At 42.1% G+C, this 11862-nt stretch overlaps 1 gene segment (V, D, J or C); it reads left to right on the forward strand.

Moving 5' to 3' along the window:
* The first annotated feature begins 2481 nt into the window (after positions 1 to 2481).
* On the forward strand, positions 2482 to 3321 carry LOC115171599 (Ig heavy chain V region-like). The segment is given in 2 exon segments: positions 2482 to 2694; positions 2794 to 3321. Coding segments are annotated over 2 exon segments (363 nt in total).
* Positions 3322 to 11862: the final 8541 nt, after the last annotated feature.

The following is an 11862-nucleotide window of genomic DNA, read 5'->3' on the forward strand; positions in this document are numbered from 1 at the left end:
GCAGGGAATTTGACGTCCCTGGGATGTCGTCACTTCCATTATGGAAGTGACGCAAGACATTTTTCAAAAACGTTTTTCTAGACACAGGAGAGGTCGGGTTGAAACATTACTGATGTTTCACGTTAAAAATGGCTCTAAAGATTGATGCTAAACAACGTTTGACATGTTTGAACGAACGTAAATAGATTATTTTTTAAAACTTTTGTAACTTTTCGCCGTGACTTCCCACCCCCCCCGCGCTACTTTTTAGTAGCCACCGAAGCCTAACAATTTGGAGTTATTTGGACATCAATTATGAACTTTGTCAAAAGATACCACATTTGTTGTGGACCTGGGATTCCTGGAAGTGCCAATGGATGAAGATAATCAAAGGTAAGGGATTATTGACAATAGTATTATTGATATTACATGGTTACAAGATGATGCTAACCTATATAGCCTAGCCTATTGTTCTTAGCACAGCACCCGGTTTATTGCAACTTGTGATTTCCCAGTAAAGTTATTTTGAAATCTGGCAATACAGTAGCATTTACGAAATGTTAAACTATAATTATTTGAATGACAATATTATAATTTACCAATGTTTTCGAATAGTAATTTTGTAAATTGTAACGTTGTTCACCGGAAGCATTTCAGAGAAGAAAAAAATCTGAATTTCACCGCTACTGTAAAATGCTGTTTTTGGATACAAATATGAACTTGATGGAACAAAAAATGCATGTATTGTATAACATAATGTCCTAGGAGTGTCATCTGATGGAGATTGTCAAAGGTTAGTGCATAATTTTAGCTGGTTTCTGCTTTTGGTGACGCCTGACCTTGAATTGAAAATGGATGTTTGTACTTTTGTGGCTATGTACTGTCCTAAAATAATCTAACTTTATGCTTTTGCCATAAAGCCTCTTTGAAAATCGAACAATGTGGTTAGATTAAGGAGATGTTTATCTTTTAAATGGTGTAAAATAGTTGATTGTTTGAGAAATTGAAATTATTCGATTTTTGATGTTTTAAATTTCCAGCCTTGCTAGCAATCCCATCTCAGGGTTCATTGCTACCCCGTAGCCCCAACAGGTTTTAAATACCGTATCTCCCACCATCTCTCCATGTCAATGCAAACCCTCCCTCTGATTATTTCCCTACTTAAACAGTGTCTGTCTGTCCTTAGAGGCCCTCTGAGTACTGGAGAGAAGAGAAGAGCAGCTCCCACTAGTTCAGCTTCAAAACAAGCCATGTTCCCTGCATCTCTGCTGCTGCTGGCATCTGTATCCTGTGAGTTTCTCTGTTCATACAAATTGATATTTATTGCAACTCTGAACTGAAAATGTCTAATTTCTGATGAAAACTGACAATGCTGTGTATTGATGTGTGTTTCTCATTACAGGTGTCTGATGTGATATTGAACTCATCCATTCTGGTCCAGTGGTTATAAAACGAGGAGAGTCTTTCAGCATCTTCTGCAAATTCTCTGGGTTTTCTATATATTCTTACTGTCCTCGCTGGATACGACAAGCTGAAGGCAAAGCTTTGGAGTATGTTGGTTGTACATGTATTAGTAGTACTTCTAGTTATGACAGCTCTAGCAGTACAGTGTTTGATTGTATAATAGGACTCCTTAAATTAAATAGAACAGAGATGCTTCACCACATCAAATTTGTAACCGAATACAAGCCCATCACTGGTGGTGCTGGAAATGTATATCTGAGTTGTTTACCAATTATACTCCTGATATGACTTGATGGTATTCTAATTGATGTCTATCAAACATTCAATGAACTCAATCATGATCCATTACTTTAATGTTTTAATTATTCACATGATAAAGTTGGCCAGTAACGAACAAGAAGATCTAAGCTCTGTACTATCAAAAAGATACAAAGTATTATGATATAAATACATTTTTATGCAACAACATAAAGACTGGGGACAATTCACACTATTGGGTTGTGATACAAAACATATTGGCAGAGTGTAAAGCTCATTGTATCACAGTCCTGCCTAACATCATCCTCCAGTATAAGTCTATATTTTTACATGGAGAACACACTTGTCACGTCCTGACCATGGTAAGCTGTTATTTTCTATGGTAGAGTAGGTCAGGGCGTGACAGGGGGGTTTATTCTATGTGTTCTATTTCTACGTTCTTAGGTTCTAGTTTTTGTATTTCTATGTTGGTTTGTTTGGGATGATCTCCAATTAGAGGCAGCTGGTCCTCGTTGTCTCTAATTGGAGATCATACTTATAAGTAGGGGTTTTTCTTCCTGGTTGTTGTGTGTGATTATTTGTGAGTAGTGTTTGTTTCTCTGTGTCACGGTTTGGGTTGTCTATTTCAGTTATTTGATGTATTGCATAGTTTCACAGAGTAAATAAATATGTGGAACGAAACACACGCTGCACTTTGGTCCGCTCCTTTTGACACCCGTGACAACACTAGAGTATTTATAGCTTGCACAGTTATTACATATTGTTTCCCTACTGATATTTCCATTAATAATATATCCTCTCCTTATGCAAATTTCACCTAGCCCCTCTCTTCCCTTCTCTCCCTCCTCCTTATATAAAAACCTCTCTGTATCTGAGAGTCCTAGTACGTCCCTCTGAGTCCTGGAGAGTAGAGAAGAGCAGCTCCCACCTGTTCAACTTCAATACAAACCATGTTCTCTGCATCTCTACTGCTGATGCTGGCAGCTGCCTCCTGTGAGTTCCTGACTGTAATCTGATCAGTATAACTTGTGTTGCTGTGACACTGATGTGACTCCTTGATTGATCTGACCTGTCATTCATCTCCCTCCTCAGGTGTCCACTGTCAGGTCGTACTCACACAGGCTGAACAGTCAGTTGAGGGGACCCCCAAAGGATCCATCAAACTCACATGTGCCTGCAGTGGATTCACTCTAAGCAGCACTAATATGTACTGGATCCGCCAAGCAACTGGAAAAGGACTTGAATGGATAATTTACTATTATTCTGACAGTGACAAGAGCAACGCCCAGGTAGTACAGGGACGATTCACTGCATCAAAGGACAGCACTAATTTCTATCTGCACATGAGCCAGTTGAAGCCAGAGGACTCTGCAGTGTATTACTGTGCTAGAGACTCACTATGGTTAAACTAATGAGAATAGCTGTACAAAAACCATCTGGTAGAGAATGGAAGGACGTGCACAAACACACAGACATACGTATAGTATGACCAGTAGACCATGACAAGGGGATACATGAGGAACAATTCTAATGATGTATCAAATAATAACACAATGATACACCTGTTAAATACATGGTGCTAGTGTTGTTGATGCACCAACAGGGGGCACTCTCTCTCCATATGATTAAAATAATGACCAGTACTGATGAAGGCTCTGATAATACATTTTATTGCAAGAAAAAAGTATAATTTGGATCTTGATTCAAAATGCTTTAGTTTGTCAAAACAAAAGTAATGTCTTAAATATGTTTCATCCACCACAAGTATTAACTAATGCTGTAAATGTAATGTTTCATATTTACCCCACCCTCCTGTTCAAAAATATAATCTAAAGAGGGTCTCTGAGTTTTCAGAGTGTAAAGGTTGTGTCCAGTAATAGGTGTGATGGTCCTGCAGTGTTTCTAACCCTCTTATATGCAAACCTGGTTCTCTCCCTACTTAAACCGTATCTGTCTGTCCTAGTGTAACCGATGTGAAATGGCTAGTTAGTTAGCGGTGGTGCGCGCTAATAACGTTTCAATCAGTGACATCACTCACTCTGAGACTTGAAGTAGGGTTTCCCCCTTGCGTTGCCAGGGCCGTGGCTTTTGTGGCGCGATGGGTAACGATGCTTCGTGGGGTGTCAGTTGTTGATGTGTGCAAGGGTCCCTGGTTCGAGCCCGGGTTGGGGCGAAGAGAGGGACGGAACCTACACTGTTACACTAGTACATCCTAGAGAGTAGAGAAGAGCAGCTCCCACTGGTTCAGCTTCAACACAAACCATGTTCCCTGCATGTCTGCTGCTACTGGCAGCTGTCTCCTGTGAGTCTCTTGCAATTTTGGAGGAAAGACAAAACAATGAAAATTGCCTGGAGTATAAAACTGGCTTCAACACAGCTACTAGAATTGATATAGTGTAACATGTTGCTATTTTGTGTATTTAACGTTGATCATTATTTTCTTTCTCCAGGTGTACAGAGTTATGTTTAACTCACTCAGCCAGCCTCTGACTGTCCAGCCAGGTCAACCACTGACCATCTGTAAGGTCTCATATTCAGTTACTACATTCTGGATTCGACATCCTGCTGGAAAAACATTGTAGTGGATTGGATATATCAATAATGCTGGAGACACAGCTTATAAAGTTTCACTGAACAGCATCACATTGTTTTCAAAAGGAGTCTGCAGACTGAAGACACAGCTGTGTATTATAGTGCTCCCCTCCACAGTGATACAAATCAGCACCAGACCTGTACAAAAACCCACCTTCTGGGTAGATGATGTGAAGGGACTCATAAACACAGAGATTTAGTTTACTTCTCAGTTGCAGTTAAATGTTCCTGAACATATACATAGGAAATATGAAAAACAGATGTATCTTCTGTGTCCCTCCATTATGAGCAAAACTTTCACAAGCACGCACTGTGTGAAACCCATACTTGTCACTGTTGACATACAATATCATCTATTAAAGGACCATGCTGGAAATGTATATCTAAATTCTAATGAAATTAAATAACTGGAGACCACTATCACTTCTGTCTTGTGATGCAAAAATATTGGCAATCGGTTTTGCTAGTATTTAGAGTCATCCCACTGGACACAAACTGTCTGAATCAACGTTGTTTCCACGTCACTTCGTTTAAAACAATATTATTTTTTTCCATCTGTTGACATTAAAACAAGGTGGAAAAATGATTGGATTTGCAAGAAGCCATCAATGTAAAGGAATTTTTGGTAATTTATGAATTTTCTTTCAACTTTTTACCAAAATCGTGTTTTTTTGTTGTTGTGTGTTTGAATTCACGTTAGATGACAACTAAATCAAATGTAAATCAAAACTAGACATTAAACTGACGTCGGTGCCCAGTGGGTTAACAATCTAGCTTAGTACAATAGAAATGTAATATAAAAATCTGGCATAGTTATCAAAGAAAAGTTTTGATATAGTTATGAAAGAAAGGTTTACTGCTATTCCCATTCCTCCCACACCTGCCTCTTCTCCCTATGCAGATTGTACCACACTCCTCTCTTCCTCTCTTTCTCCCCACCTCTCCCTTATATAAACAGTCTCTGTGTGTGTCCCTCTGTGTCCTCGAGAGTAGAGAGGAGCAGCTCCTATCAGTTCAGCTTCAAAATTAACCGTGTTCCCTGCATGTCTGCTGCTGCTGCTGCATCCTGTGTGTCTCTCTGGATTTGGGGGGGAACTCGACACATATTTGGATTGGCAGAAATATAAACAATTCTAATGTAACTTTAAGGTTGTTTGTGAACAATGTTAATATATTTATGTATTTTATCCGTACAGGTATTTACTGTGATATCACACTAACCCAGCCTGGTTCAATTGTTGTAAAGCCAGGAGAATCCTTTCGTAAGGTTCTGTATTTATTTTCTTAGTCAACCTTGTGTTCTTGAACGTAGCCCTGTTTTTTGGTGTTCTTGAACGTAGCCCTGTTTCTTTGTGTTCTTGAACGTAGCCCTGTCTATCATTTTTGTTGATTGATTTCACCTGTGTTAGTTATTCACATGGTCTCATCAGCACCTTATTTACTTCAGTTCATTCTGTTTGTGCCTTTGTGAGGTATTGTTAGTTTTGACTCTACTAAGCCTTTTCCTAGCTCGTTTGTGAAAACCAGTTATAGCCTTCAGTCCTAGTTTTGATTCACCTGCCTGTTTGCCTAGCTGTGTATGACCATTGCCTGCCTGTGACTACGATTCCTGCTTTCTGCCAAGGTGAAATAAACACCTGCCGCCCTCTGCGCGTGAATCTACACCTTTTTCTCCCTGAGTATTCATTACACCTTTACAATCTCCCGTAAGACCTCTGGTTATACTCTTGCTAGCTATTGTACTAACTGGATTTGACATTATGAGGGCAAAACCATGGAGTGGATTGGTTATGGGGATTGCGGGACTGGCAGTGGCGGCACCGGCATAATAGACCCCTTAAGAGCAGAATCAGCTACACAATAGACACTTCCAGTAGCACAGTGTTTCTACAATGGAAGAACTTTCAGACTGAAGACACAGCTGTGTATTACTGTGCTCGCAATTCCCACAATGATACAAACCATGGCCAGAGCTGTACAAAACCCGTTATCTGGGGACACATGGAACATGGAAGCTGAAGAGCAGAGATGTGACCTTTAGTTCCAATTTCACACTCTAGGAGGCAGGCTAAGTTAAGGATTTCCCCTATATTGAAAAGCTTTCCACAATGTTATTCAATAAAGATATTTTTCAAGGGTTGATTCAGAGAACATGGTTTCGCTCTGGTACACTTCAGTAACAAATGGTACAGAAACATTGATCCAGTTTCATAACTAACTAATCAACAGTTTGACATTGCATCTCTTCCAAATATCGTTGTTGTAAATTAGTGTTTTTCAACTTACTCAGTAAAATAAAGAAAAATATACACAAAAGATATCAAAGGTGAACTGTGGGTATATATCAAAGCCTCTTGTGATATGTGCTCCCAGTAAGGAGGAGCTCATGCAAAACTCACCAGTCCTCCATCTTTATTAATGTCTCTGTTGAAGGTTGTTTCTGCTGAGGACTGTCTCAACTACCTTTAGAGAACTACACAGATCATGTTTCCTACCACAGGAATACTCTTACTGACAGTCTAACAGGTGAGGAAACGGTATGTTTTACTTTTATGAAGGAAATAAATGGATACATTAGCTTTTAGCTCCTACAATATCTGCACTCTCTATTTCCACAGGTATTCATGGTCAAACACTGACTGAGTCTATACCAGTGTTTAAAAAGCCTGGATAGTCCCACAAACTGACATATACAGCCTCTGGGTTCACATTGAGAAGCTATGAGATGGCTTGGATCAGACAGGCTCCTAGGAAAGGACTGGAGTGGATTGTTTTTATTAGCACATCTAAAGTGGTAGTCCAATCTCTTCCTCCCAGTCAGTCCAGGGTAGATTCACCATCTCCAGATACGACTCCAGCAGTAAGCTGTACCTACAGATGAACAGCGTGAAGAGTGAGGACACGGCAGTGTATTACTGTGCTAGAGAGTCATAGTGGTTAAACTAATGGGAGAATCTGTACAAAAAACATCTGTAATAGAAAGGATGTACTTGCACAAGCACATGCACATACATCATCTGGCTGAGATAAGGAAATGAGACCCAAATAGATGTTCACATACCGTATTATCATACAGTGACAGAGAGATAACACATCTGTTAGATATGTTGTTGATACACCAAGAGATATCCCATTATCTTCATTTTACTGATGTCACAATATTTCAGTTAATTAATGGAGGATCTGCAATGTCTTGATGTATCATGTAATATTTCAGTTCATAACAATCATTCTTCTAGAAGTTTTATTTTAGAATAAAATGAATGTATCCTTATCTGCCCTTTGTTGCTGAGGTATGCCAAAGAGTTTTATGAACAAGTGGATTTCAGGTGGTAATGGTCCTTAAGTGTCTCTTATATTCTGTATCTCCCACCATCTCTCCATGTGAATGCAAACTCTCCCTCTGATTCCCTACTTAAACAATGCCTGTCTGTCCTTAGAGGCCCTCTGAGTACTGGAAAGAAGAGAAGAGCAGCTCCCACTAGTTCAGCTTCAACACAATCCATGTTTCCTGCATCTCTGCTGCTGCTGGCAGAGAGTTTCTCTGCTCGTACAAATGAACATTTATTACAACTCTGAAATGATCAAATCTAATTTCTGATGAAAACTGACAATGTTGTGTATTGATGTGTGTTTCTCCTTCCAGGTGGCTGCTGTGGTATTGAACTCATCCAGTCTGGTCCAGTGGTTATAGAACCAGGAGATGTAATGGTCGTCGTAGTAATTGGACCAAGGCGCAGCGGGTTGAGTGCTCATCTTAACTTTATTGTGAACACGACTAATAACCGAACGAACAGTCTTGTAGGCTCACACAGCAGTACAAAGAACAACTTCCCACAAACCCCAAACAAAACACACCCCTCTATATAGGACCTTCAATCAGAGGCAACGAGGAACAGTTGCCTCCAATTGAAGGCCAAATCAATAAACTAAACATAGAACTAAAAAGACTAGACTAGAACATAGAAAATACACTAACATAGAACAATGACCAAAACCCCGGAATACATAAATCAAACACCCCTCTACATACACACACACCCCGAACCATATAAAACAAATACCCCCTGCCACGTCCTGACCAAACTATAATAACAAATAACCACTTTACTGGTCAGAACGTGACAGGAGAGTCTTTCAGCAACTCTTGCAAATTCTCTGGGTTTCCTATATATTCTTACTGTCCTCACTGTATACAACAAGCTGAAGGCAAAGTTTTGAAGCATGTTGGTTAGTAGTGGAACACTAGTGGTACTTACACTGTAGATTCACTGAACAGCAAGATCAGCTCTAGTTATGACAGCTTCAGCAGTACAGTGTTTCTACAAGGGAACAACTTACAGACTGAAGACACAGCTGAGTATTACTGTGTCTGTGAGACACAGTGATACAAACCATGGCAAGAGCTGTACAAAAACTTATCCAGGGATTCATTGTATAATAGGATTCATTCAATTAAATAGAACAGAGATGATTCTCATCAAATTTGTAAACGAATACAAGCCCATCACTGGTGGTGCTGGAAATGTATATCTGAGTTGTTTACCAATTATTCTCCTGATATGGCTTGATGGTATTCTAATTAATGTCTATCAAATATTCAGATAACTCAATCATGATCCATTACTTTAACATTTTAGTCATTCATATGATATTGGTGGCCAATACCGAACAAGAAGATCTTAGCTCTGTACTATAAAAAAAAACAAAGCATTATGATATAAAAAATATGTATACAGTACCAGTCAAAGAATTTGACACACCTACTCATTACAGAGTTTTTCTTTATTTTTACAATTTCTACATTGTAGAATAATAGTGATGACATCAAAACTATGAAATAACACATATATTGAATCATGTAGTAACCAACCAAAATGTTGCCTGCATCTCTGCTGCTGCTGCTGCTGGCAGCTGTATCCTGTGAGTCTCTCTGAATTTGGGGGAAAGACAGAACAATTAGCGATGGCTTTAGTTTTGTTATAACGTTTATAATATTTAATTTGTAGTGAGTTGCATTTTGAATGTTTTGTCCACAGGTCTTCACTGTGAAGAACTCACTCAGCCAGCCTCTCATTCAGCCATCTCCTGGAAGGGTTCATTGTTATGTATGGTACGACATACTGTACATCATTCTGTACGTTGTTATGGTTTACGACAGTGTGCTGCTTTACGGATGAATGGGTTGTCAGAATGAGTGGCACATGTCATTAAACGACAGAGTGATGTACAATGTGAAACTGTGCAGATGTGCGTTCTTCTACAGCTAGGCTAGATATAACATTGGCGACAAAGATGGCTGAATTGAGTTTACCACCGCCAGCACCACTCCTCGCCGTGCCTGGCGAACCTCCAGTCCCGTGGAATAACTGGCTTGAAAGCTTTAACACTTATCTCGAAGCTATGGACTTTTCTACAATCTCTGACAAGCGGAGGACAGCACTGCTCCGTCACTGCCTCAGTACAGAGGGACAGAGGATTTTCAGAGCGCCTGGATCGGCTCCTACATTCACTGCTGCAGTCAGCCTCCTATGGAACCACTTCGCCGGGAAAGAGCGAGTGCTCCTCCGACGCTACCGGCTACGGAAGAGACACCAACGGCCGGGTGAGTCCATTCAAAGCTACGTGGCTAATCTGAGGGATTTGGCTAGCTCTTGTAACTACGGGACACTTCCGGATGAGATCATCAGGGATCAGTTGATAGAGGGGACGTTATGTGAAAAGACAAGGGAGAAACTGCTTTTGGAATCGGATAATTTACAACTAGATGGAACTATTAAAATAGCACTCCAGGTTGAAGCGGCGTTGGAATGCTCTACTATGCTAACAGACAGCTCTGCAGCATACACTCGGACCCCAGCCATTCTCACACAGCAGCTTCAGCCCGAGCAGGCACACTACAACGATCACGCGCTGCGCACGGCCTCCCACGTCGATAGCTGCATGGACACAGACACCGGCATGCCCGTGCAGCAGGCACACAGACAAACAAACAGAAGTAGCTGTGGCAACTGTGGGGCTAGCTCTCACAATTCAAGGGCTTCAAACTGCCCAGCCCGTGGGAAAATATGCAAGAACTGTTCAAAATACAATCACTTTGCGAAAGTGTGTCGTTCTGCCCCAGCTACTAGCTCCACCCAGCACAGGCCCTTAGTTTCATCTCACTCTCAACATGAACACACGGAAATCCGAACTGTCTCCACCAACCATGTGTCATTCAGGACATGCACTGTGCAGCTGGGTGAGGTGGGTTTGCCTTTGCTGCTGGATACTGGCGCTGCGGTGTCGTTGCTCAACCTTGCCACTTACTACAAGTTTTTCAGTCACCTACCACTCCAACAGCCCTCCACTGCCCTGTGTGGGTACGGTAGATCCAAGATAGACATTGTAGGCACCCTCCAGCTCCCAGTACACTACGGCACCAAGCACCTGCCATCATTCACATTTCATGTTGCAAAGCGGGGTGCCAACCTCTTGGGCCTCGACCTCTTCACAGGCTTGGGATTCACACTGAGAGATGACAGTGGGTCAGCTATCCACCAGGTTACCTGCACATGGCAACAGAACTGGCCAACTCTGTTTGATGGACTGGGCTGCCTCACAGCCTTTACTCACAGGCCCCTAGTGAATCCGGAAATGACCCCAGTCATGCAGCCCCTGCGGCGCATTCCCTTTGCACTGCGTGATGACGTCACAAAAGATCTCCAGGCACAGTTGGATGCAGGCATCATTGAGCCAGTCAACGCTGCCCCCTGGATTTCAAACTTGGTCATTGCAACCAAAATGTCAGGTGGAATCCGGACCTGTGTGGATCTCCGTGCTGTGAACAAGGCCGTTGTCCCAGATAAGTACCCCTTGCCTACAGCTGAGGAGCTGACCGCACAATTCCATGGCTCCACGATCTTCACGAAGCTTGACCTTCGTCAGGGCTATCTTCAGGTACCCCTCCATGCAGCTAGCAGAGACGTCACGGCCTTTGTCACATATGCTGACGTGTTCAGATATACACGCATGCCTTTTGGACTTAGCTCTGCCCCCAGCTGCTTCCAGAATGTGATGAGCACCATCCTCGCTAGAATACCTGGGGTGGCGGTCTATCTGGATGACATCGTGGTCCACGGCCCTGACCTCCACATCCATGATTATCGACTCCACAGAATATTCAGTGCTCTACTGCAGAACAACCTGACCCTTAACGGTGGAAAGTGCACCTTTGCAGCTCTAGCCGTCGAGTTTGTGGGGTTCCGCCTCTCGGCCAAAGGCATTGCCCCACTCATGTCGAACTTTGAAGCCATCCACCGGATCCCGGAACCGACCTCAGTCTCTCAGGTAGCCTCATTCTTGGGCATGACAGCTTACTACCTCCGGTTTCTGCCCCACTACTCCCAGACCACAGCGCCCCTTTGCCAGCTCCTCAAGAAGGATGAGCCATGGGCCTGGATGGCAGCCTGCTCAGACGCGGTCCGCTCACTGAAGAGCCAGCTCACCACAGCCCCAGTCTTGGCTCACTTTGACCCCGTCTGCCCTACCATTGTCACATGGGACGCCTCAGCTGGAGCACTAGGAGCT

This window comes from Salmo trutta, chromosome 32, assembly GCF_901001165.1.
Source record: "Salmo trutta chromosome 32, fSalTru1.1, whole genome shotgun sequence".
NCBI classification, from domain to species: Eukaryota; Metazoa; Chordata; class Actinopteri; order Salmoniformes; family Salmonidae; genus Salmo; species Salmo trutta.